General features: G+C 39.5%; 1 protein-coding gene across 3 annotated transcripts; it reads left to right on the forward strand.

The window, feature by feature from the left end:
* The first annotated feature begins 4,571 nt into the window (after nucleotides 1-4,571).
* LOC115584920 (mitochondrial carrier homolog 1) lies at nucleotides 4,572-27,398 on the forward strand. Of its 3 annotated transcripts, none has more exons than XM_030422846.1 (12): nucleotides 4,572-4,814; nucleotides 8,054-8,138; nucleotides 8,225-8,331; nucleotides 17,828-17,890; nucleotides 20,490-20,547; nucleotides 21,071-21,122; nucleotides 21,326-21,385; nucleotides 21,475-21,568; nucleotides 21,956-22,003; nucleotides 22,087-22,154; nucleotides 22,763-22,838; nucleotides 24,314-27,398. In XM_030422846.1, the coding sequence occupies exons 1-12, from the start codon at nucleotides 4,662-4,664 to the stop codon at nucleotides 24,386-24,388; spliced, it is 939 nt and encodes a 312-aa protein (XP_030278706.1). In that variant the 5' UTR covers nucleotides 4,572-4,661; the 3' UTR covers nucleotides 24,389-27,398. The 3 variants fall into 3 exon arrangements, with proteins under 3 accessions (XP_030278706.1, XP_030278708.1, XP_030278707.1); XM_030422848.1 differs by having other exon boundaries at nucleotides 22,087-22,150; XM_030422847.1 differs by lacking the exon at nucleotides 17,828-17,890 and having other exon boundaries at nucleotides 24,314-24,542.
* Nucleotides 27,399-27,410: the final 12 nt, after the last annotated feature.

Raw genomic sequence — 27,410 nt, forward strand, 5'->3', positions numbered from 1 at the left:
TACGTCTCTCTGGTGTGAATTCATACCAGACATGACTACAACATTAGAAGTAGTGTCAGCTTGGGAAAAATGCACGAGGCGATGGAAGAAACGATCGTTTCTTAAAGCCTCATTTTTACTACCACTGCATCGCTGCTTAGACAGCAGCAGTATTAAATAAGTGATGTATCCATCTTCAGTCTGAGGGCTTTAGTCTGTCAGCTTGAATGGAAACGGTCAGTGGGCTGAAACCAGCATCCATGATGATAGTAAATCAGCTGACCCACAGGGCCGGTGACTAAATCACACTTGTTTGTGAGGTTTGTGTATGAGAGGGAGAGTGTCTGTGTTTGTGTGTGCATGCAGGCTCCTCTCCTCATACCAATCAACCAATCAATTTGTCACAGACACTTCAAATCTGACTTTTTGGTCTGATTTTATATGTGGACACGGAGCTGTAAGCATGCAAACAAACTGATATTGAATAGTTTAACATTAATGAGATGGTAATAAACCATACACAAACAATGACACCAGATGATGTGTTAATTAAAGTGTCTCGCTGACATTTCCAAAACCAATGACTCTTTTGTGTATTTCATGAATGCATCAGTGTTTCATTCAGACTGTATATGTAAAATGAGGAGTCTGTTATTTATAGGAGAAACAGAATAAAGTCCTCATAAGCCTCCATGCAGCATGAAGCAACCAACACACCTCTGACATCTAACACTGTCTGTTTTAAGATTATTTCCTGGTATACAATACTCAGAAATAATAGTATTATCAACATCTTGATATCCAGTTTTGAACTAAGAACTGACACCACACTGCATTGTGAAGCAAGACAGTCACAGATTCACTTAATAAACACACAAGTTTAGGTGAGTGACGACCACCCGGAGGTGACACTCTGTTCACTAAGCTTAACAGCAATGTGTACTCTCAAGATATGTATTTGTTGTGGCTTCGCAGCTTAAGCTACTGAAGGACGTTTTCATATCTGATGATTCTGGTAACAGCAGACAATGAGGGTGAATGGTGTTGGTGTTGTACCACTGGGCCAGAGCAGCTTCTTTCCTCAGGCTGACACTCGTCAGCCTCAACACTAAAACCATTGAACATAGTTATGGTTTCATGACTTAATCAATTTGGACAATATTTCTGTTTCTCACATTGTTTCAAGTGGTCTGAAGGGTTCCACGGTACAGTTTATTTTTAAATCCCAATAACTGTCAATTTCAATCCACAGTTTTCCAAATCAGTCTGGTTGAATTCTGTGGTTCATCCCAACTCAATCAAAAACAAAAACAATAGAATCATAATCAAAAAAGACAAACATCTCAAATTTGATTTTGGTTGAATGTGAACCATTCACACTGAGTGTGTTTCACTGCTGTTTGAGTCCTGAGATGAAGAAAGGAAAGACTAACAGCCCCCCCTGCTGGAATCAAATCACTTCTCTATTCTAACCCTAAACCTAAACGAACGATGAAATAGGACATACGGTGCAGATTCACAAGCGTTAATTCTCACTTAGTAAGCAAATAGTTTTCCAGCAGCTCATGGTGCTACTGAAATGGAAAACTATGAAGGTAGATTTGTGTCTTTATTATTCGATCCAAAAAAAGTTTGCTTCAATCAAAATATATATTTTCAATAAAAAAAAACCTTCACTTCAATCAAAAAAACCCTTTTCAATCAAAGAAAAAAAGTGTTTGAATGCAAAAATATAGTTGAGACTCATAAAAATGCATTTGAATACTGTTTTTCTTTGATTGAAAATGTTTTCTTTGATAGAAGTAAAGGTTTTTTTGTTTGAAGCAACTTTTTTGATTGAAGTAATGTTTGAACACTTTCTTTTAATTGAAAATGTTTTCTTTGATTGAAGTAATCTTTTTTGTGTTTGGGCCATATTATGGGTAGGACATTTGTGTCTTAATTATTCAATACCCAAAAAGTTGCTTCAATCAAAAAAATATTTTCAATCAAAAAAAAAAACTGTTCAAATGCAAAAATAAAATTGAATCCCCCCTCCCCCCCCCCCAAAAAAAAATCATTTGAAGTGTTGTTGTTTTTTATTGAAAATATTTTTTTAGATTTGAAGTGATTTTTTTTTTTTAATGAAGTGAAAAAAGTTTTGAAGTCGTTTTTTTTTTTTTTATTGAATTATTTTGACACAAACATCCCGCAGTGGGCGGGTGCTTCCCCATTGGTCAGACATGTTTGAGTGACAAGTGTCTACACCAACAACGTCTTTCTGACAAGCAAGTCATGGCCGCCAGCAAGCCAGGGAGAAGTGGTGGAGTTGTTGTTAACTACAGCATTAAAATGATTGATGTCATGTTATTAGCCTACTCTGTTTGATATTTCGATTAAACATAAAGCTTGCTAACTTAGTTCACGTTGACTAATTTCTGTGATGGTGTTAGATATCCAACGCCGTCATATTGTCAGGCAGGCTAGCTGATAACATTAGCTGATGTAGACACTTGTCACTCAAACATGTCTGACCAATGGGGAAGCACCCGCCCACTGCGGGATGTTTGTGTCAAAATAATTCAATAAAAAAAAAAACGACTTCAAAACTTTTTTCACTTCATATTTTTTTTTTCACTTTATATTTTTTTTTTGGGAGGGGGGGGGGGGGGGGGGATTCAATTTTATTTTTGCATTTGAACAGTTTTTTTTTTTTTTATGAAAATATTTTTTTTGATTGAAGCAACTTTTTTGGTTTTGAATAATTAAGACACAAATGTCCTACCCATAATATGGCCCAAACACAAAAAAGATTACTTCAATCAAAAAAAACATTTTCAATTATAAAAAAGTGTTCAAATGCAATTTTTTGAGTCTCAAATATTTTTTTGCATTCAAAAACTGAAAAAGATTTTTTTGACTGAAGTGATTTTTTTTATGGAAAATATTTATTTTTTTTGAAGCAACTTCTTTTTTGATTGAATTATAAAGACACAAATGTACGGAGCCCTGGAGGTGACATGGACGTTTTTTTTTTTATCTCGCGAGTGCAACTTACTATCTCGCACGCACCAGTTACTATCTCGCGCGCACGACTTACTATCTCTCGCGCGCGACTTAATATCTCGCACGCGCCAGTTACTATCACGCACGTGCGACTTGCTGTATCTCGCGCGCGCGAGATAATAACTGGCACGTGCGAGATAATAACTTGCACTCGCGAGATAGTAAGTAAGATGCAGTGGCACTCTGGCTCAAATGATTGAATGAAATGAACGTTGTGGTGTTAACTCAACAATGATGGGACGCTGGAATAATGAACAAGTGCCGTTTACTTCAACAACGTATACTGTAACATTGTTCTCAGTAGCAGTGTCGTATCGTATATGGTCGCCATGTTGTTGCACTCTGACTTCTCTACGTGCAGCGTGTTAACTATGACCTGTCTTATACAACATCGCCCCCTTGTGGTATAAAGAGCAATAGTATATCTGTTTTATATAATAACAGAAGACAACAAACGTGTTTAGTGTACTGTGAAAGCCGAGAGAATGTGGTCTGTGTGAGAATGTCGTGGGAAATTGAAGGTATTTTAGTAACAACTTTCACATGAATATGATACTATATGCACCTGCATCTATTGTTAATCGTTTGTCCTGATTGCCAGTTGTGACTGCTGCAACGTTATTTCATAAATTAATTATAACCAAACTACTATTACCTTTACAACTCCTACATCATGGCTAGCATAATAGCCGTTGAAATAGCTATGAAAACACATGGACATTCATCGTGGATCATCAAAATACCTGTTACATGTACCTCTTACCGTTACACAATAACAATAAGACACTTTATTAACTTTAATTAATAAATTAATCAATTTAAATTCTGAGATGGTCTCGATCCATGATAATAAGCCTGCATTTAACCGACTGCACTGTTTAATTACGTCAAATGCGCTTGAATTAATATCTCGCACGTGCGAGATACTAAGTTGCGCGCACGAGATACAGTAACTGGCGCGCGCGAGATGGTAAGTCGCACTCGCTAGATAAAAAAAAAAACGTCCATGTCACCTCCAGGGCTCCGTACAAATGTCCTACCCATGATATGGCCCAAAAAAAACAACATTACTTCAATCAAAAAAGTTGCTTCAAACAAAAAAACCTTCACTTCTATCAAAGAAAACATTTTCAATCAAAGAAAAACAGTATTCAAATGCATTTTTATGAGTCTCAACTATATTTTTGCATTCAAACACTTTTTTTCTTTGATTGAAAAGGGTTTTTTTGATTGAAGTGAAGGTTTTTTTTTATTGAAAATATATATTGATTGAAGCAAACTTTGTTTTGATTGAATAATAAAGACACAAATCTACCTTCATAGGAAAACCAGACACTGACTGCCACTGAAAGAAAACAAAAGAAAAGTCTCAGCATTTGAGTTTTTGTCAAAAAGGTTGTGGTGGTGTGAAAGAATAAGTTTGGACATACATAGTATAGTATCATATGACTTTATTTCATATATTTCAGTGATGGAATGTAACTGAGTAAATGTACTAAGCCGACTTTACTAGAGTATTTTCATCTCCTATACTTCCTATACTTATTTTGAAGGTTCATAGCGGAAGTTGATTGTGTAGTGGTCCGGCTCCAGACTGAGCGATGATGAAGTGTGTCGCTCCTTCAATGTAATTAAACATGGAATCAGCAGAGAACCTATCCGAGCAGGTCGTCGGAGCTGGGCCGGATGCGGCACCGATCCCCGTGAACGTGGACACCGCAGTGCTGCTGCTGGGAGCGGGAGTGACCGCCATCACACACCCGCTGCTATACGTCAAGCTGCTAATACAGGTAGCTGCTGTAGCTAGCTAAAAGCGACCATGATGATGTTAGCATCCACGCCGCTGCTGTGGTGTTTTCGGTTCCCTCCCGATGCTCATGTGTCTCATGTACTCATCTACTAACCGACCCGCAGCACCCGGCTAGTCGGTTCACCTGGGTCGATACCAGCGGAGAGCCGTACTGCAGGGGGTTCTTACGGTAGCAGCAGATGCACTCGGCTCCGAGTCAGAGTCCAGAAGTTTAGACGCTGGAGATGTTTGGTTCCTCAAACATTGTCGATCAGAAGTTGTTCTTCTCTCAGATCAGGAGGCATCTCTGTACACCTGATCATACATTCTCTCAGGTTCTAGCTAAAGGTGCACTGTGTAGTTTTGGGGGATGTCTTCATTGACTGATTATTTTTTTCTAAACACACTAAATAATCAATCTCTCTTTGTTGTCATGGCTGAATAAATAAACTGACCTTAAAGAACAACACAGTTTAAACTGTTTCACTTTGTTTATATGTGGCGGACTCTGCCACCTGGGTAGCTTTAAACAGTCTAGTTGGATCTTATTTTCCTCAGAGGACAGCTTGAAAATGATGGAAAAATGAAAATATCTGAGTTTGCATTATTAAAGTGACTAGGAGGGACTAGCATTGTTTATGAAAATTGTGATTCCTCTGATGATTACACAAGACTCTTAACAGCAAGTGAGAACATCAGAGAAAAGGCTGCTGTTTTATGTAGTTATTATTAATGCCAGTGCTCAGGTCTGATCACATATATCGCATATAAATCACATATAAATACATGACCTTGTCGCTACTATAATCCACAGTAACTGACAGTCATTTTAATATTGTAACTCTAAAGATCCTTAGTTTCAATTTCTCCTATACGTAAACATGTATCCCCTGCTTTCCCTGACTTACACTGGCAACAGCTTGCATCTATTAGCTGTAGGAACTGATACTGCATATTCAAAAATTATTTTAAATATCCCAGTGAAAACATTATCTACATATGTTCCCTTTTATATCAGCCCGATAATGGTCCTGTCAATTCTAAAGTGTCTCACTGTGTGTTGTGTGTCAGTGGAAGACTTGCAGCATCTCTGAAGCTTAACAATGTCCTGACTAACAGACTAACATTTCCCTCTTAGTGTGACCACCTGTGCAGCACGCAGCGCTCTTCTGTGGCAAATCGAAAGAGGAATGATCTTAGAGCTGACAGAGTGGATCCCCAGCATCTCACCATCATCACATTTAAAGATTTCTAGCCATGTCTGTCAGCCAAGTCACAGCATGAATATGTGACTCTGTGATTATCTTCATGACAAAGTGATCACGAAGAGAGACAAAGACAAAGGTGTTTCTGATCTGAGAATAAATCTCTTCTTCTTTGACAACTTTTCAACTGGCAAACAACAACTCTGCCAACCTCTGGTAAGAGGCCAGCACAGTATAAGCTGGATAACCTCTGATCAGTCCCCTTCTGCTACCTGTGGTGACTTTCACTGTGTTTTAGGACAGGCACATTTATGATAATAAATTATTATTTTCATATACATGGGGAAAATATAGATTTGATAGAAACTCCTTAGTACTACATGTTAACGAGCAGTCTCTCACTCAGCTGTGATGCCATAGTGAACTCATGACTCACATTATGTGACATCTTTTTAACTATACTGCCACACAGACCCCAACCAAGACTGAGGCAGGGATACAATATCAAGCAGCTGTTTTAAAGGATTAGTTTGTAAAGTGTGAAGAAGAAGAGGATGCACTTTATTAAGCACTTTCAGCAAAATTCAGTTTCAGTTTTCAGTGGCTTGAATTAGGGCTGCACAATATTGGAAAAAAACTGACTTTGCAATTTTTTAAACCTGCGATATATATTGCGGTATGAAAAAATACAGGAATTTTCATGAGATTACCTGAATTGCACTTAATGTTATGCTGCATTTCAAAATGATAGGCATTTATATTTCATATGAGCTCATTCATGCGTGCTTGCGCCCTCCCAGAACAAATTAGTTGTGTTACCTGTCGTTGTGGCAGCAGATGCAAGGCACTGTTGATACAGAACATGTGTTTGGTCAATATCATCCTTGTAGCCGAAATAATTCCAGATAACTTATGTTGCTTTTCTTTTTGGCACCAAGTCTTCGTTTTTTGCGATTTTCTCTTGTTCGTTGCTCACTTTTCAATGTTGTTACTAGCGACTCACGCCATGTGGAGGGGCATGGTCTGCTTCGGCACACTGATTGAGAACTAATGTGATTTGTGGATTGCTGTGCATGCAGAGTCTGCATGCACAGTGTGGCAGGTACCCTTGAAATTAGATGAGTACATTTGCCATTTGCGTCCTACATCGCAGGCTCTGCGATGTGACTATTGCACACATGTACATCGGGATGGCGATGCTCAAACGATATATCGTGCAGCCCTAGCTTGAATATTAGTTTAATTATGCATTCAACAAATGTAAACACATCACTATCATATATTAGTGGAAAGAAACAACAGTCTTGATGTTACATCAAAGGTGTCAATTTATTGTGTAAATAACCTGCTAGCCTATCCTGTCTTGCAATACCACTTTGTACTGCAAGAAGCAGTTGTCAGATCGCCCCTTGTCTTTCAGCTCTAAAATGTAAAAGCAGAAGTGTGTTTCTTAGTCTGATAACTAAATTAAATAAACAAAATGTCAACAAAGTAGGTATTGTAACACTTATTTTCCTTACTAATAAAAAAAAAAATACAACCATACATCATTTGAATTCAAGTGTCTTTTCCTTTACCAAACCAAGATGCCTTGCTGGGTTGGCAGGGTGTGCTGCAGTGGTGTTTAGATGGTTGGTGTGGGTCTGGTGCTGGGACACAGGGTTGACCAGCAGAGCCTTGCCCTGTGGTGTGGTGGCTAGTGTTGTTCACTCTGGCTGTCGGCGGTTTTGATGTTGTGTCTCAACATTGTATACATATATATATATATATATATATATATATATATATATATATATATATATATATATATATATATACACATTACCCACTCTGAATACCTTCTTGGGAAAACACTGTTTTGGGGTCAGAAAAAACTACCTTTGGATGGACTGAGGCCATAACACAGAGAAAAAGATTAATTGGAAAATGTACCTTTCTGGAAATGGTCCCAGGTCGGTTGTGCGTTTGGTCAGTATTGTCATCATTCCCATTAAGCAAACAGACTGTGTTTAATCTAAGTTACTGTTGTTTCAAGGTGGGACATGAACCTCTTTCCCCAACTGTGGGCACAACGATGTTTGGACGAAGAGTCTTGTACCTGCCTGGCTTCTTTTCCTATGGTGAGTGAGGAGTGATTGTTATCATCAGTCTTATTGTTTAACTGCACATGTTTTGTGCAGTTGACGGAAGATGGATTTGTTTTCAGCACAGTACATTGTCAAGGTGGATGGAAAGAAAGGACTGTTTAGTGGCCTCTCTCCTCGAGTCATCTCCAGTGCCATCTCCACTGTTGTCAGGAGCAAAGTTAAACAGGTAAGCAAGGACTTAACGGATATCATTCAAGAGATAATGCCTAACAAGGTGTCCATTGTCAGGAATGAATGGATGATGTCAAAGCTTGTGTTTGCAGAGTCCATTAAATCATCATTATGGACACCTTGAAGGACATTATCCTATTACCCAAAAGATATCATACAATTGATTTATATTTCATGCATTTTGCGATCAAAATCCCCAAATCTTTGGTAACATCTGGCGGTTTGACCGACATTATGATCTCATAAAGGTTTGTTTGAAATGGAGATGTTGTTTACTATTCTAGTAAATAGGAAATGCTTAGAGATTACTTGACAGTGGGAGATAAACTAGTGCACTTAGCTCATAGCACCCTTCGGGCTCATTAGGCAGAAAGCTAACATCATGCTAGCCAGATTCAAAGTCAATAACACAACAGACAGTTGACAAACACTAAATATTTTTATTAAACAGTATGTTTAATAAAAAGACTAGCTAGCCATATCACTGTCCCCAAATCAATTTTCACAAACAAATCATAGATAATCGTTGTATAATACAAGTTATTTGCTTATATGAAGACTTACCCATATATTTATGACATATTTTGTATTCACCACTTTTCACTGGAGAAAAATTCTATTATAGTTTGAATCCCTAACTGTATCCATGATGTCACAGTAATCATGTTTCACTCAGTCATTTTCTTGTGTGTTACAAAATATTTTAATGAACCTTAAAGAGTTCTGCAATTCACAGCAAACAGGCTTTTATAACCCAAAAATCTGTTTGTGTTTTTGCACATCTGATTCCTACGGAAGAGGATTAGGGCCACATGTGAATTTTTTTTTTAGTTCTGACTTTAAAGTCAGAATTCTGAGGATAAAGTCAGAATTCTGAGAAAAAAGTCAGAATTCTGAGATTAAAGTCAGAACTCAAATTTTTTTTACATGTGCAGACTTCTGACTTTATTCTCAGAATTCTGAGAAAAAAGTCAGAATTCTCACTTTAATCTCAGAATTCTGACTTTTTTCTCAGAATTCTGACTTTAATCTCAGAATTCTGACTTTAATCTAAGAATTCTGAGAAAAAAGTCAGAATTCTGACTTTAATCTCAGAATTCTGACTTTTTTCTCAGAATTCTGACTTTAAAGTCAGAACTAAAAAAAAAATTCACATGTGGCCCTAATCCTCTTCCGTAGATTCCCTTGTCTCAAAGTCTATGAGCTTTTTGAATTGGTTTTTGGTTAAATGCTTGAAATAAGGTCTGTGGTTAGAACAGATTACTCTCAAAAATAGTAATGCCTTACATTACATGATTACCCCCTGAAGAAAGTAATTAGTTACATTACTAGTTACATTACTCGTTACATTCTCTCTACTTGCTCTATAAAAGAGGTAACATTTCCTCTACTATGTACAAGGCAACAAGCATATTCATCTCAGATTTCGATGTTGTCAGTATCTTGGGTTCTGTCAGAGCCGTTTCTTACTATAAGCGGACTATGCGGGTGCATAGGGCCCCCGCGCCACTAGGGGGCCCCCCTCAAGTTGCAAGGTCAGCTGCAATACCTGAGGAATGACCCGAAGGAAAAGATGTGAAAAGGACCTGACACCTGGCCCGCTGATTGGTCAGATCTGGTGTCTACCATGCCTCGTTGCTATGACGACAGGTACTACTAAACTTGCAGGGGGAGGGGGATTGCGCCGATCCGTAAGTTCAGGTCATTCACGGCATGGCGTCCAAACTAGTGTATTCATCTGGCGCAGAAAAAAGAAGAAACTAGATGAAGAAAAACGCTCGCTGGATAAAGGTAAGGTTTTTTTTTTTTTTTCATTATGTGGGTTGGAGGGGCTAGCTAAAATGCCAAATTTTTTAGCTAGCTTAAGTGTTTGCTTTAGGAGAGGGCTAAAATAAAATGTATCTCACATGTGAATGCCATAACACTGATTGACTGAAGTGAAACCCGTTTTGGTGAATCACAGCAGGTCCAGTTCGTTGGCATCATATTTGTGAGGGAGGGTGTGTGTGTTAGGCAGATATCTGTCATGTCTTCTGTATCCTCATACAGTGGAGCTGCTGGTCCGTCATAGACCTCCTCTGCTCTTCAATATTTGTCACATAACATTAACGTTACTTTAGGATTGTTTTTATGATTAATTTATCAATTTTAGTGTTTCCTCAGGTTGTAGGTCTCTAATGTGAAGTGTGCTAAACAACCCTAATGCATATGAGGCCTGCTGTAGATTATTATGGACTATTGTGGCAGTAGATTATTGCTCTGAGTGGATTATTGTTAACTCTGCTGAGCTAGTTGCGTCTTTCTTTACCACATTTATTAGAATATTTATTGTGACAATATAATTTGAACACATTTGCCTACATTCCTACAGTTTAGTTATGTTTTTGATGTATTACTTTGTTTTATTCAAAATAATCATAATTACACAAATTAAAGTTCATTTAAAGTTAACTATACTATATAGGACCGTTAGTTCCGCCCACAGAATATAAGTTAAGACCAATTCATCAGTTAAGCAAGTAGTTCACTTTGTAATACTCTGTGAAATATAAACTTAAGATATTCCTTCAATATCACATAAAGTTCATCAGTCATTTATCTTTGTTTTATAACTCTTTGAAACTGCTTAAAAGTGACAACTTTGAAATTGGGTGCATGCTTTAAAGGGACACTGTGCTGTATATTGCAAGGTTTGAAATAGAAAACAGATTATGAATTTCTCCATTAGTGTAACATAACTCATTTATAAAGTATGAATATTTGCTTAGGATCTGTTTTGCTTGGTAACCTGAGGAGTTTCGTCTTTGCAGGAGCAATTCTGAAGTATTTTGGAGCCGCAGAACAGGAAGCAGCACTGCCGCCTTCAGCACCAGAGATTGGCAAGCAGCTCTCATATGCTGGCAAGGAAGCAGAAATTTTGTGGAGGGCTTAGGGTAGATCTGCTTAAAACACAAGACTCAGATGATACTGATAATCATCAAAAACTGGTGTGATTGTGTTATATAGTTCTGTTTGGTTCCTTTAAATTATTGTTTTTATTGTTGGTTTGTTTTCATTGTTGCATTTTTATTGTATGCTGGTTTATTGTGTTGGTCCTGAAGGGCTTGTGTTACATTTGAAAGGTTCCTTACTACCAGCATTATTCTTGTTAGTTTTTTAGTTTTTATTGTTTGCATATTGATATGGATGCTGGCTCATTGTAATAGCCTATTTTATTTTCTATACAACTTAAACTTTAGTCTTGGGTGTATGTATATTATATGTTTAATGTCAACTTAAAATAAAATAAAATTGAGGAACACTCCAGCAGTTTCATTTATTGACCTATCAAGGATCCCTATTGTTTACCTTGTATTATCATTTTCTATCAGTTCAACTTACTAGTGTGGGTCAACTTAAGATGTTTGATTTTAATTTAAGAGAGGTTTTCAAGACTCTAGCCTGTTTTCTTCTTAAAATGTAATAGATTGTTGCATCTTTATGGATCACCCAAAAGGATTGGGAATCTATCCATCGTAGTTTGACAAAATAAGGGCCCCAGACAGCATCTTGCATAGGGCCCCCAAAAAGACAGAAACGGCCCTGGGTTCTGTTGAAAAGAAAGTTTTGGCTGCTTGCTTGGCGTCTCAGTCGTGTTGCTCCATGGTTCCTTAGCAACAAGCTTTGTGTGTGCGTGCTGTCTCTGTAGGTGCTTCGTTAGGTTTGAGGTAGTGTTAGCAGCGGTGGAGAGAAGTTTCCAACACAAAGTGTGCACCTTACAGTCAAGTTATTTTCCTTATCTTCAACAAATTCAAAGTAATGTTTGTATTTCCAACTGTCAAAAGTGGCTTTACGCAGCGGGGGGTCTTCAGGCAAGTCGAATGCAGCAGCATGTTCTACTCGTGTATCTGTATCTGTATCTGTACATGTATGTTCATTTTTATTTATTTATCTGGTCCTCGCAGTCCACGCACGTTGGGGCATGCTGGCGTCAAGACATGCTGCTGTCAGGGCTTATTCATGCAATGAGGAAGTTGTTCCTTGATCATTTTATGGCCTGCTCCTGCTGGTATTAAGTGCAGTAGGCTGAAGTCAGAAGAAGTCCCTGCAATCACATTAAGAACTAATAATGACAGGCGTGCACTGTGTGACCCTATAGACTGTTGAACAGAGGTTTGTATCCATTAGAAAGGCAACACTGCCTTCTGGTGGAGAAAGCCTGTCCACTCAAAAATGAAGGAATTTCAGCTGTTCTTTCGTCATTTAGCCATAAAAGCGCCACCTATTGGCCGATTTGCACGGAATTTTGCACACAACCTCATCAGGCCATGGAACACAATTAGCAAAAGTGTTGTGGTAATTGGACAGTATAGTCAGTATTGGACAATGTGCAGGAATTTATTCTTTCATATTTTGGGCGTGTTTTGGATTATCAAAATTCTTCTAATACGTTTTTGTCAGGAGGGTCCACAGATGCCATATGCAAAGTTTGGTGCAAATCGGTCCAATCACCTAGGAGGAGTTCGAAAAAATAGGTTTTTCATTGTTCACGATTTTGCGAATGGAAAGTTACCATAAAAGTAGGCATGGCCTACATCACACAATTCAGCGTAATTCAGGGAACAAGTAGACATAAGGTTTCAAAATATGCAACATATTATGTGGGAATTATGGGCCAAAAATGCTTTTGCATTAAAAATAGCGCCACCGGCTGGTCATTTTTGGTGTGTGTGTGTTACAGGGGCCGTTCTATATCACCCCTATTAATTTCATTTCCATAAGTGTTATGGTTTGGGCACAGTGCCAAATATTAAATTAGACTGCCACCAGAGCGCCACCTAGCAGTGGATCGGCAAGTCCTCAGGAAAGCATTGACCATAATTGTACCAAGTTTCGTGGTAATCTGACTAACCGATGTGGAAACATAAAATACTTAAATTTAAACAGCGCCACCTTGTGGTCATCAGCCAAAATTTGGCACAGAGCCTTAGGGGTTCATGGGGAAGCAGAATCCTGAGTTTCTCAATTATTTTTTGTCATGCCCCCCCTAGAGGACAGAATTTTTATCGCGCCCCCCCGAAATGAAATACTATTAAGAACCTGATAATATTTATTTATTTATCTGTATAAAACTCTGTATGAGTTGCAGCATTCTGCATACAATCACCTGATTATCAAAATGGTTTCGTGCTGTCCGCTAGGGGTGTCAACGTTTACAATTTGTTCTACACGTGTAAACGGGGCTTCTAACCGACGTGTACCCGGTTACACGTCGGAGATTTATGATCTCTTTCTATCGCAGTTGTGGTAGCACCGATGCCAGCAGCAGTCTCTCCCTCCAAATTGTTCGGGTGTTTCCATCACAGGTGGTTTAGCATGGATCCCGTGCTGTTGTTGTAAGCCAACTTTGCCTGACATAGCCTACACTCAACTTGATTTCCACTGGCAGTTTGTTCAAAAAACACACAGTGCTCCGCTTGTTGACCGCCGCCATCGTGTCCCCCAGTCAACTTGAAGTGACGTGACACTGGCTGTGGCTGCGGGTTTTTTTTTTTTTTTTTATATCAACGTAACATTGTGCCCCATTCATCTATTATGTATGCGGATAACTGCACTAGTGGGAACATTTAAGTGTATAGTTAGTTAATGTTATTATCTGAAGCTTTCAGGTAACATTATCTTACTTTCACTTTTAAAAATTGCGTCCGTCCAATTTTCCTTCGGGCGTCGGTATCAATTTATAGCGGGTCGGCTCTGGTACGGAATGTAATCTGTGCTACTGTCGGATAACGGGTCGGATGCGGTGACCCGTGCAGGACTCTGCTCTAAGTGACCATTTTAATCCTCTAGCCAATTATCAAGCTAAATATCCAACATGCTAGTTAACGTCAAAGACTGCGGTGGAAGACGACGGTAAAATATTTCCACTGGATTTATTTATGCCTGAATTTTTAAGGTGTGGCGGCTTTTATTTTTTGCCGTGGCGGTGCGCCACAGTCAATTACATGTAGGGGAAACCCTGAATACTATATATATTGATGAGAAATGAACGAGGAGGAGGAGGAGGAAGAAAAAAAGACGTGTAAACGGTTATTGATTTTTCTAAACGGTTATGATTTGTTATCCGTGTATCCGTTTACACGTGTAGACGTTGACACCCCTACTGTTCGCTGCCAGAGTTTTTTGCATAAAACACAAACAGGTCTTTCCCCATTTTCGACCGGGTTCATGGTAAACCCAAGTCTATTTCAGCATCGTCATATTTCCTGCTGCATAGTTCCTGACCGAGGGATTAGCAGAAGAGCTTGTGTTTGTCTTTTTGTAGAGGTGTCAACACGGAGTGTTTTATTTTGAAAAGTAACAGGATTTTATGTTGTTATTTTGTCGCTTGACTTCCTGTCTGCTTGGTGTTTGATTCAGCTGAATTGCTGCATCCTGCTCCGGCATCTGCCAGACATATAGAAGTCCTGCGTAGCTGTTCTGGAGGGCTCCGGACTGCCGGAGCTGGACGGAACAGACACGCAGCGCAGCGGACCTGCTAGAAGTTAACGCATAGACTAAAGTAAAAGTGAAACCTATCAGCTCCGCTGGCGTGGCGGAGACATAATGCAGCGGACAAGTATCCAGTGGAAATAGACCTCCGCGTCCTGCCCTGCGTCTCACGCCCCCCCTGACACCTCACTGCGCCCCCCCCAGGGGGGCGCGCCCCACCATTTCAGATCCACTGCACTACACCAATGTGGAGATATGCAAAACTTACTGTTCTGAACCAAATCTGCAGGAAGTTGTTATTTCATAACTTGAGTATTGTTTGGACTATTGAAATTTTTTAATAACTTTTCGTAGAGGAGTTCGAAAATGTAAGAAAAATGTAAAAAAAAAAAAAACTTGGGCTGCGGTGCCGTCGGATTGCACGCTCACCTGTTACTTGCATGTAATGCTGTAATGTATGATGTAGGGAAAACAAGCAGTAAATGTCATGTCAATTGGATTATGTTTCTCTGACTTCCTGTGTCCAGTGGGTTGCGCTATGGATGTGACACAGCTTTGATGCACAGATACATTCAGGGTGACACCCTCTACATTCCTGAGAAATTTGGCGGAGATAGGAAATTGTATGTTGAAGTTAAAAGGACCTGATGCTTTATTGCGGGGATTGAAATCGATCACACCACCACAGCAAGCAGGTATGACGTAGGCGAAAGCTTTTAACAACTTTTCATCGTCATGGTCTGAGGATGATACTGAGTGACTGTGAAGTCTGTGGTGTTGAATCTGTAGGAGGAGGTAATTAAAGTATGAGGTATGGAAACATTTCAAAATGGTGGCGAAATTCAAAATGGCCGACTTAGTACTGATGCAGAGACGTATTCGGGGCGACACCCTCTACATGTTTGAGCCATTTGGTGTAGATGGGAAATTATATGTTGAAGTTATAAGGCCTTGATGCTTCATGGCAAAGCATTAGCCGTTTTTAGACAGGGTACCAAGCCGCCAATTTACCCGTCCTTTTGGCGGCTCGGTCCGCGGTTTCAGACAGAGGATGGCAAATTGGGGGTCTGTTTGGTCTGCCGATTTTCCGCCTCGGAGGGTACACTTATTTCCACCTCACCTGCCATCTAAAAACGAGGCGGGATGTGCCGGCCTCTGCGTGAGGTGGGCAGAGGTGTTGATGACCTGCACTGTAGTATGACCCACAGCCGGGGAGTTTTAAAACCAAGAAACAGCTGATCACCGCAGTCAGTCCATCCGCGGACATTAAGATGAGCAACTGGACAGCTGCTGAGATCCAGGAGATGCCAGCGTCTCCTCTGTCTCTGTAGCTGTTTGGTTGTGTTAGCTAGTTGTTGTGTCGGCAAGCAAAGGACGGTCGCTACTTTCAAATTAAAAGCCCCCCGTTAAGAACCCAGTTCTAAACTCCAATGGGGTGCAATGTAAAGCTCTTATTTTGAAGACAAATGTGTTATCACTGTTTACAGCCCAACTTTGAGCTTCACCCCATGTCACATGTTTACGCCTACCTCAGAGGCGGCTTTTGGAAAAGGAGGAATATTAAGCCTCTGTTTTAGAAAGACAGGCCGGCACATTGCCGTCCTTACCTTGGAGCAAATGTTCCGCCTTTTCTATCTAAAAAGGGCTATTAAAATGGATGACACCATCACACCCACCAGGTATGACATATTAAAAAGCTTTTAGAAAATTTTGATCTTCAAGGCATGAGGATGATACTGAGTGAATGTGAAGACTGTGGTGTTAAATCTGTAGGAGGAAATAATGTAAGAAAGAGAAATGAATTTGTTACAAATGGCGCATAATATCAAAATTGCCAATTTCCTATAGGAGTGACGGTATTAGTCCAACAGGGTTTTTTGTGCGTCTGCCCATGATAAATCCAAATATCATTCATGTATGTGCATGTTGGAGGCGGGGCGTTACACTATGGGGTGCTATCGAGTCCCCCCGGCCACACCCAAACCAGATGTGACGAACTTTACAAATTTGGTGACTTTTGGGGAATGTTCAGACCTCCAAAAGTGCGCTTAAAGTGGCGGAATAATAATAAGAAAGAATTCCTACAGATACAATGTCAGAGGTCCTCAGCGTGTTATTGGGTCACTCACTGCTGTGAGCACAATTTTTAACTTTCACTTTCGTTTTTGGAGCAGTTCGCTATGACATTTTGCCGGCTGTAGGAGCCTAGATTGCACGAAAATGGCATGTTCCAAGTTCATTGCTAAAAGAAAAGTGGACGGTGAAAATCAGCAATATGAAGAAGAATGGACTGAAAAATTTGCATTCATTCTCCCTCCAACCAGCACAAGACCCATGTGCTTAATATGCCAGGAGACTGTAGCTTTGTTGAAGATTTCCAATTTGAAACGGCATTATGAAACGAGGCATAGGAACTTTGAGACATTTACTCAAAATTTTGAGGTAAGAACAACAAAAATGAATGCACTGAAATCGTCATATCAAGCTGCAAGCAGGATTCTTGTCACATTTATGACACAACAACAAAAGGCAACAGAGTGCTCACTTAGAAAATGTGTTTGTCAAAATGGAAATGACATTTTATTTTAATTTGTATTTTTGTTGTTGTTTTGAATGAAAAGGACATTTTGTTTTGAATATATATAATATATATATGTGTATATATATATATGTGTGTGTATTATTGCATGTGGCCTGACCGACCTCAATACATGGACCTTTGAGTCATTGAAAAAAATCTTAGTGGCCCTTTCAGATTTGTATGTGAGTACCCCTGCAATATGTCCTCGCAGGTTGTGACCTGCTCGGGCCCTAATAATCACTTCAAAATTAATTAATTAAAATAAGATAAAATTAATTACTTAAAAATACAAAGTTAGAGTCCCACAGCCTTTTTATCGAGGGAACCGGGGTGGTCCTAACTCCCGAGTTTGACTGCAAAAATTCATCATCCATACACCACATTATGTAAGATGGGGTCAAAACCTGTTTTGCCAAAGTAATTTGAGTTCTTGATTTAGCAGGTGGAGCTCCTATCCAAGAGAAATGACATAAGGACTTCACTCAGAAAAGTGGTCCAAGAGGTGAGAATTGTTCCTGAATAACATAAACTGTGACAACATCCATGATGTCTTACATTTAAAGTTGGACTGAAGTTTTATGATTGAAATGCATCGTTACACGTAATTCCTACTTTCTGTTGGATATTTTGGCACTAAAATGTTCCATTCTGAAATGAATCTAAGGAGTACCCAAGCATCTGCCAGGGTTAAGGTTCAACACCATGGCAGAGAGGATGGATGACTATCAAGTACTGTCTTGTCAGATTTGTATTCTTTTTTAGTCAGTCTTTGACCAGACAGCCTAAATTTAAAGATATAATATGTAGGGCTGGGCGATTAATCGAATTTTGATTGTGATTTCGATTTTGGCTTCTCAGGATCATGAAAACACTGTAATCGAAGAAAAACGATTAACGTGCCGCCGCGCGTCGTGTATACAAATTACTGCGCTGTAAAAGCACAGTGAACGCACCTGTGTCGCCTGCAGCTGCTGCAGTGAGTGTGTGGATCAATTGTGGAACGAGCGATTGACAACATGGCAGAAAAGTTGCCTGAGCCTTTAGTTGAAAAGAAAGGTAGGACAACTTCGGTCAGTTGGAGACTTTTTGGCTTCAAATCGTCGACGTGGAGCAGAAGGAGATTGTTTGCAAAGTTTGTCACACCGTCGTGTCTGCACCCCAGGGCAACACGACAAATTTATTTAACCATAAAGTGGTCTATGACAAAGTATTGAAGGAGCAAAAGACCCAAAAAAGTGCAAGAGCGTCAACTTCAGCCACAGCCACCGCAACACAGTCCTCCATTGACAACACTCTTTACAGTGCCGCTCCATATCCCACCGGCTCCCGGCGACAGCGAGAGATAACGGAGGCTGTGACATTCATGCTAGCTAAGGACATGTGCCCTATCAGTACAGTTAGCAACACAGGCTTCAAGACACTGGTCAACACTTTGGAAAAGCGGTACGTGTTGCCATCACGCAAACATACAAATATTATTATCATTTACTTTTTTACTTGTTACTAATCTATCTGGTTGTTTTTCTAAAATTTCTATTTAAAGTTGAGTTTTGGTGGCTCAATTAATACTTTGAAATCAGTGAATAATCGTGTTTATTAATCGTGATTTCAATATCAATCAAAATAATAGTGATTATTATTTTTAGCATAATCGTCCAGCCCTAATAATATGTAACATTTCTGCAATAGAATGACTAAAGACGGCTTGGTGAGTTGTGTACTTGCATTATCCTGAACATTTCCAACAATGTTGAAACCCAAAGAAAGGTTGAGGTGTGTTTCATTTGGTTGCCTGTCGCTATAACTATAAGTATAGAGTCAGAGAGTGAGGAAGGAAGTTTGCGAATGCGATGAAATGTAATGTGAATAAAACTAAAGCATTATCCTGTCAGTAAAAATTTTTGCAGGAGTTGCCCTCTTTCCTAGACTTGACTTGCGAAAGTGTGTATTTGCTCCAGACAGCCAGATTACTTTCCTGTAAGCAAAGGTACACACAAATGGTGTGTGTGTGTGTGTGTGTGTGTGTGTGTGTGTTGAATTTATGTCAACTGCTTACTGTAAACCTAGCTCTCAAAAGACTCAAGTTCTCTTGTGTTTGTCTCTGTGTAACATTGTGTTTACGTGTGTAGTTTGTCCCTGTAGATTGCTGCTGCAGTCAGATTGATAAACAGGAGGGAAGTTTAATCCACTTAATCCCAAATCTTTTGCACGCATAAGGAGAAGACTGAAAGCTGACAAGTCAGGACTTTACTCCTTTTTTTTAGCCAGGTCCCACATTGCATTTCTTTGATTATTTTTTTTTTCTTCATGAGTAATCTTATCTAGGCTCTTGAAGACACATTAACCTTAACCTGCTTTTGTCTAACATTTATATTGTTATACTATGTCTATAGTGTACATAAATGCAATGCATTAGGTCATGCGAGTCCACAACCCTACTCACGACAGCCTCCCCCATTGTCTTGTATAATAACCTGATGAAGGTCTAAGCACCAAAATGTTGTTGTCAATACGCTTACTCTCAAGTTAAGTGGACAGTGTGCGGGAGTCTTTTTCCTGATTTAATCCCAAAAGTTAAAAAACAGTGTCTGAGCTCTCCTCCTGTTGGTTAACGGCTCTGGATCAGAGCAGCATCAGATGTGATCCGGGTGTTGATTCCTCCAGAAGGTCTGGCTCTGCACCCAGCTCTCTCCTCCAGTGATTGACAGCTCTCAGTGGCTGAGCAGCAGCTCTGCTCCCTCGCTCCACTCCGCCCTCCACACGCAACACTCTTCTATTCAGCTTAGAAATGTCTTATTCTCTTATTTTGTTGATCGTACATTTATTTCAGGCAAATTATCTGTATAGTAATTTGTGCTTGTTTACATATGTTTATTACTTAAGTGTCTTCTGTCAGTTTAATAAGAATATGTTGTACCTCAAGGTAAGGTAGCTAAAGAAGTTTTGTTTGGGAAGAGAGGTGTTAGTAAGAAGTTTTTTAAAACTATATCCCCTGCCCTACTAGACATATTTATGCATCATAAAATGGATCTGATGCTATAAAGATTCTTTTCATTGCTTGGCTTTGGAACAAATCTTTTTAAATTGTTTCCTATCTGCAGACCTCACATGAGATGATCATCCAGTGTCTTTCCAGAGTAGCCACTCATCCTTTTCATGGTATGTCTTCACTGTCCAAGTTGAATTCATCATCTAAAGTGTCTTGGGTTACGCAGCTACATTCTGGAAGCGTCTGCTTCATCTAAAAAAGCAGTGTCACAAGTCAAAGTAGGGCTGTGGCTACATATTTTCATTATCACTTTGCCGTCAAGTTATCTGTTCTGATTATTCCTTTAGTCAATTAAATGTTGAAATATTGTGAAAAATGCCCATCACACATTCTCTATGGTGACGTCTTTCAATGTCTTGTTTTGCCCGACCAACTGCAACTCAGAGATATTCAATTTCACAATGTCATAACACAGAGAAAACGAGAAAATACTGAAACAAGGTAAAGGTTGACTTTTTAAGATCATTCTAAGACCATCCATTTGTACCGCCTACACTACTGTATGTGCCATGTTGTATTCCCTGAAAGCTGACGTCACAGGTGTTATTTACTGTCTGAATTAAATGAAACATCTTAATATCAAATGAGTGAGCAGGTTGTTTAGCTGTTCATCTGGTTTTTTTCCTTTGGCAGTTATGTCAGTGCGGTGTATGGCCCAGTTTGTTGGCAGAGAGGTCACGTATGGGTAAGACTAATGCTGCAGATATGCCTCATGATTTACCTTAAATAATTAGTTTCATATCTCAACTGTACAACATTGACCAGTCATGACCAAGTAAGCAACATAACAGGTTAAAGTTACAGAAAGATTTCAGTGATGAATACAGTACATGACGTGTTCACTTGTACATTCTGTACGTGTTAAAGGAGCTTGTGTCACATTTGTAGGTCGATGTTCAGTTCGATCGTCAAGATTTTCAAGGAGGAAGGAGTCGCTGGATTCTATGTGTGAGCCATACTTATCTTTTTACTTTTCTGTCATTTTTAGCTTGACCTTTGTCCTCTACCAGTCTGAGCAGCATTTTGTGTGTTTGCAGTGGATTCGTACCCCATGTGGTGGGAGAGGTTCTCTTCCTGTGGTGTTGTAACCTCCTGGCTCACTTTATTAACACCTATGCTGTAGACGATAGTGTAAGTCTGTCACTTTTTTAGATGCTAGAGAAGTGTAAGAAAATCAAGAGTAAACCTAATGTTGTGTTAACACAATGATTTCTTTATTGAAAAATATATTTTATAATTAAACATATAAAAATGAAACATAAACATCAGCATTTACGAGTGGAATGGCTGATTTTTAAACTGGTCACACTTAGAACAAAGCAATGTCTACCTTCTGTGGGTCAATCAACTTCTACAGTGTTCAGGGACTAAAGCCACATTGACTTGAGGGATCATTCATATAGATTAGATGCAGTTTTTAACCTTATCCCTAATACATTTCTTTCAGTAGGAGAAAGGCTAACAAACTGTACCAGAGAAAGGTCTGCCCATTTTCATTTGCTTTTATTTGTGTTGCAGTTCAGTCAGGCCTCAGCTGTCAAAAGCTACACCAAGTTTGTGATGGGTGTAAGTTCAACATTCAAACTGGGACCCAGAAAGTTTCACATTTGCAGCATTACTGCATAATAATAGTGTGTGTTTGTCTCTAGATTGCAGTGAGCGTTCTAACATATCCTTTCATGCTGGTGGCTGATCTCATGGCCGTCAACAACTGTGGGTGGGTCACTCTTTGAAACATTAATACACCCGCTAAATGACAATATACTGTTGATATACTTGATTCATTTAACACATAGTTATTTCATACAGTCTAGCTGCTCATAGAGAACAGGGAGGAGGGAGTTAGCAACCTCGAGGGCATGATGTTCTCTAGTTACATAGGGTGGATATATATTCAAGTATATTTGGAATGAATCTGTTTTGATTGACCACTTTAAATAGAGGATTGTGTTAGTGCTGGGTAATATGTTGTGATAGTCATCCGTACCTATGACATAATATTGATACAGAGGAATTCCATAAAAAATACTGTGATATGTGATTTTGTCACGCAGTCCTAGCATTTAGTGCCTTAGAGGAGATTTCAAAATAATGATATATCTATACTGTATATTTCAATATAGGCTATTTGCCATATCACACTTTAAACCAGCATTTAGACTTTCAAATTGTTAAATAAAATAAATATGATAAATAGAATATTAACACAGTTGAATAAAGACAAAACTAATGACTGAAAAAGTTCCCTTTGGTTCTAATAGTCTTTATATTACTGAAATCCAGGCTACACTACTGATACTGACTGGTTCTTGTTTGTGGTGTCAGCCTTGCTGCAGGTCTTCCTCCTCACTCTCCCATCTTTAAGTCCTGGCTGCACTGCTGGAATCACCTGAGCCACGAGGTACAGTCACACTCACACTTGATTATGTGGAAAGTCACAACACCTCAGTCTTGTCTCAGACTGGCCCTAACTTAAGCAAATGTAGTTAGACCACATTAGGCTTACTGCGGTTGTCGGTGTTAGCAGAGTATGTAACACAGTGTTACACACACATATTACATTACTTGTCCTCATTTGGTTTTTTTCTGACGGTGGACGCTCGAAACACAAACTAAAAGTGTATGCACCATACAGCAAAGAGCAGAGCCACAGCACAGAGGACCAAGAGTCACATTTAATTTATCACATCAGGAGACGACACCACCAGTGGGGCACCCACAGTACCTGTTTATTTCAGTTTTATTTCCAGTGCTGACAGAGAACCTGATAACATTAATGACAGTAAATGACCTCACAAAGAAGTTGCAGGTGTGCAGCCTCTCGCCTGCAGCTCTTAATTTAACAGCTAGCTGAGGCTGCTCCTCTACTATTACTCACACAGACTGTATAAACTACTCCCTAAAATTTTAAACCGATGCAGTGTCAATAAATGCTTTGAAATGTTTTTTCCCATAGATGCATTTTTGATGAACACTAGTAGTGAACACATTGTATTTCCTGTGACTATAAGTCAACCCCTGTTTATCCAGTTTAAGTGCCCCTCCAGTGTATTTTGATATTTTTATGATATTTCATAGTTTTCTGAGTCCTTTCCTGCCTGAGTCCTTTTCCTGAGTCCTTTTCCTGTTGCTGCTGCCTGCCTGTCTATGCTAATATCACTAATCACTTATCACTAATCCATGCTAGTGATGTTTATCTTGCCGGAACAGCAGTCTGGTTGTGATGGTAGTAACTACGCATGATTGTAAACCAAACCCCTATTCTCCCCCCCAAAAATTGACCATTAGACAGGAAGAACAAGTGACTAGAGGTGCGCTTTAAATGCTTCTAATGTGAAGCTGCAGCAGCAGGACATAAACACAGTGCTCTACAGAGATTGTGAGCATTTTCTCTTTTATGAAGTCTAGTGTATTCTTTAACACCAGGTTGGAACATTTCATCACCATGGCAAACCAACACAGTGTGACACAAAAAAAAAGAAAAGAAAATTGATAATGTTGATTTTGGTCATTCTTTGTGGTTTCAGTTAATCCCTTTATCAGTTGACGTAACTGTCACTTTACTGTCTGGGGTTCGCATGGGGTCACATCTTAAGATCCTAATGTATTGTCTTCTAGTCAGCAACAGTAAGTAATAGCAATCCAATACTGTTCTTCTATTGTGGGTATTTTAGAGTGTTATTTCTATGTCAAGGGGATGGTCCAAAAACATTATCCAAAAAAATCCCTGCTTCTTCAGAACTAGCCTTATCCAGATAATTTTTAACACAGTCTCTTGAGTTGGACCAGTTTTTTGAAGACTCTTATTTTGGATTGAAGTTATCAGTATTCAGTACTCCAAAGCATTCAAAAGCTGTATGTGTCCCCTCCTGTCAGGGCCAACTCTTCAGAGGATCCAGCTTCTTTTTCCGCCGGGTGCCGGCAATCTCCCTGCCTTCCATCGTGGACTGATATCATCATCAGAAGCAGCACCTGTTGGAATGTTCTTCCTCCTCCTCCTCCTCACAAACATTTCCCAAAGAAATAGCCTCCACCACCCTGCCGAACAGCCTTTGCTGCTGTCATCCACATGTTGCAGGAGCAGCAGAGACGCAGTTCATGTAGTACCAACAACTTTTTCTTTGCAAGAGCTTCGGTTCAGTTCAGCACAGTGAGAACAGAGGTGGTTCTCGTCAGAACTATGGGCAATGTTATGTTCTTGACTGCAGTAACCAAACATTGTGAATCTGCTTCAACTGTAGCAACAGCTACTTTGGATTATGGGTACTGAAGTCCTAAATGCTGGGACACAAACCAACAGAGAGAAATATCCTTCTCTCCAAGTGGAAACATTTCCAACAAATGGTCATTACACATGTTCCTATGGTGTTGAGTTTTAACCCTTAAAGAACTAGATCAACCAATTACACCACTACAAAGTACTTATACTTAATGACAGCTAACCATTTTGCAGAACATGGAAGTTTTTTGTTCAGCAAGCCTGGCAGCTGTAGATTGTAGATCATTAATTTCTTTACATCTTAAAAGCCTATTAAAGGTATATTTAAACTTAGTTGGCATGTATAGTCGGTCACAGTAAACATCAAGTCTACACAGACCACAGCAAATACTTTTAAAAGATATTCTGATTGTTGGAAAAGTTACATATTCACAGGGTAACACAGTGCAGTTTTTTAAAATTGATTTGCTGCTAATTTGCATGCTTAATTTTCATGCAAAAATAATCGACAAAACTTCATGTAGGCTTGATGTTCGCTGGTTTGGATTACACAGAGCTAAAACTTGCCTATAACAGTAAATTTTTTATCTGTTTTCCCCATGTTGATGTTGTTTCCGAACATCACAACTAATGTCGGTCCAGGAATGTCCATGTCTGGAGCAGGTAGTTGTGGCTGAAGGGGTGAAGTACAGCACTGTCGCCCTGGAGACCAGTGTTATTATCCTGTTGGAACAGATTTTTACCCTGTAAAAAATAATATTTTTGTTTGTTTGATTTCTGTCACTATTTATTTTGGTTAAGGCGACTAAAATACATTGGCTTGCAAAAGTATTCATACCCCTTGAACATTTTGTCACGTTTCAACCCCAAACAGGATTTCATGCGACAGACCAACACAAAGTGGTGCATCATTTTAGAGTGGAAGGAAAGTGATACCTGATTTTCACATTTATTTATGAATAAAAAACTGAAAAGTGTTGCATGCAAAAGTATTCAGCCCTCTTTACTCTGATAGCCTAAATGAAATCCAGTGCACCCAGTTGCCCTCAGAAGTCACCTAATTAGTAAATGGAGTCCACCTGTGTGTAATCTAAACTCAGTGTAAATACAGCTGTTCTGTGAAGGCCTCAGAGGTTTCTTAGAAAACATTATTGAACAAGCAGCATCATGAAGCCCAAGTGGACACAGCAGAGAGGTCAGGGAGAAAGTTGTGGAGAAGTTTAAAGCAGGGTTAGGATATGAAAAAATATCCCAAGTTTTGAACATCTCACAGAGCACTGTTCAATTTATCATCCAAAAATGTAAAGAGTATGGCACAACTGCAAACCTAACAAGACATGGCCGTAAACCTAAACTTACCGGCCGGGCAAGTAGAGCATTTGTCAGAGAAGCCCTTGCTAACTCTGGAGGAGCTGCAGAGATCCACAGCTCGGGTGGGAGAATCTGTCCACAGAACAACTATCGCGCACTCCACAAATCGGGATTTATGGAAGAAGGGCAAGAAGAAAGATATTGTTCAAACAATGCCATGCAGTTTGCCACAAGCCATGTAGGGGACACAATAAACATGTGGAGGAAGGTGCTCTGGTCAGATGAGACCAAAACTGAAGTTTTTGGCCTAAATGCAAAATGCAATGTATGGCAGGACATCACCCTGAATACACCATCCCCACCATGAAACGTGGTGGCAGCATCATGCTGTGGGGATGCTTTTCTTCAGCAGTAACAGGGAAGCTGGTCAGAGTTGATGGGAAGATGGGTGGAGCCAAATACAGGATAATCTTGGAAGAAAACCACACAGTCTGCAAAAGACTTGAGACTGGGGCAGAGGTTCACCTTCCAGCACGTCAATGACCCTAAACATACAGCCAGAGCTACAATAGAATTGTAAGATCAAATCATATTCTTGTGTTAGAACGGCCCAATCAAAGCCCAGACCCAAATCCAATTGAGAATCTCTGGCAAGATGCTCTCCATCCAATCTGACTGAGCTTGAGCTAGTTTAGAGGAAGAATTGGCAAAACCTTCAGTCTCTAGATGTGCACAGCTGGTAGAGACTTACCCCAAACCTAGGTGGTTCTACAAAGTACTGAATCAGGGGGGCTGAATACTTTTGCATGCCACACTTTTCTGTTTTTTATTTGTCAAAGAACATGAAAACCATGTATCATTTTCCTTCCACTTTGCGTTGGTCTATCACATAAAATCCCACTAAAATACATTTACGTTTGTTGTTGTAACGTGACAAAATGTGGAAAAGTCCAAGGGGGATGAATACTTTTGCAAGCTACTGTACTTGGTTAGTTTTAGTAAAACATGCTTTGGGTTTCAATAGACCCTTTCACAACATTAGACATGTTTGAAAGGATAACTTCTTCACTGTGCCTATATTTCCCATCTTTCTCCCTGAGCCCCAAAGCTGTAACATTACAGGAATGTAGGTTGCAAAGATTGTCCTGGAGCAACATTCACCATGATGTTCCAGAAACACAATGTTTAACATTGGAATAAAACCTTATTAACAAAGGTGCAATATGTAAGAATTGACCACCTGTCAAATGCAAAAGGAATAGGGGGCAGCATAGTGATATTTATGATCCAGCTGATTTGGTCACATTTTCAGAAGACCAGCATAGTCCCATCTCCCAGGCTGTCATTTGTATTCTCACTCATGTAAACGTGTTGTGATCCAATCGTTGGATTCTTCCTCAGTTGTTGTGAAAATAAAATCTTCACGACTCACCAGTGTTCTGC

Source organism: Sparus aurata, chromosome 7 (assembly GCF_900880675.1).
Source record: "Sparus aurata chromosome 7, fSpaAur1.1, whole genome shotgun sequence".
NCBI lineage: Eukaryota > Metazoa > Chordata > Actinopteri > Spariformes > Sparidae > Sparus > Sparus aurata.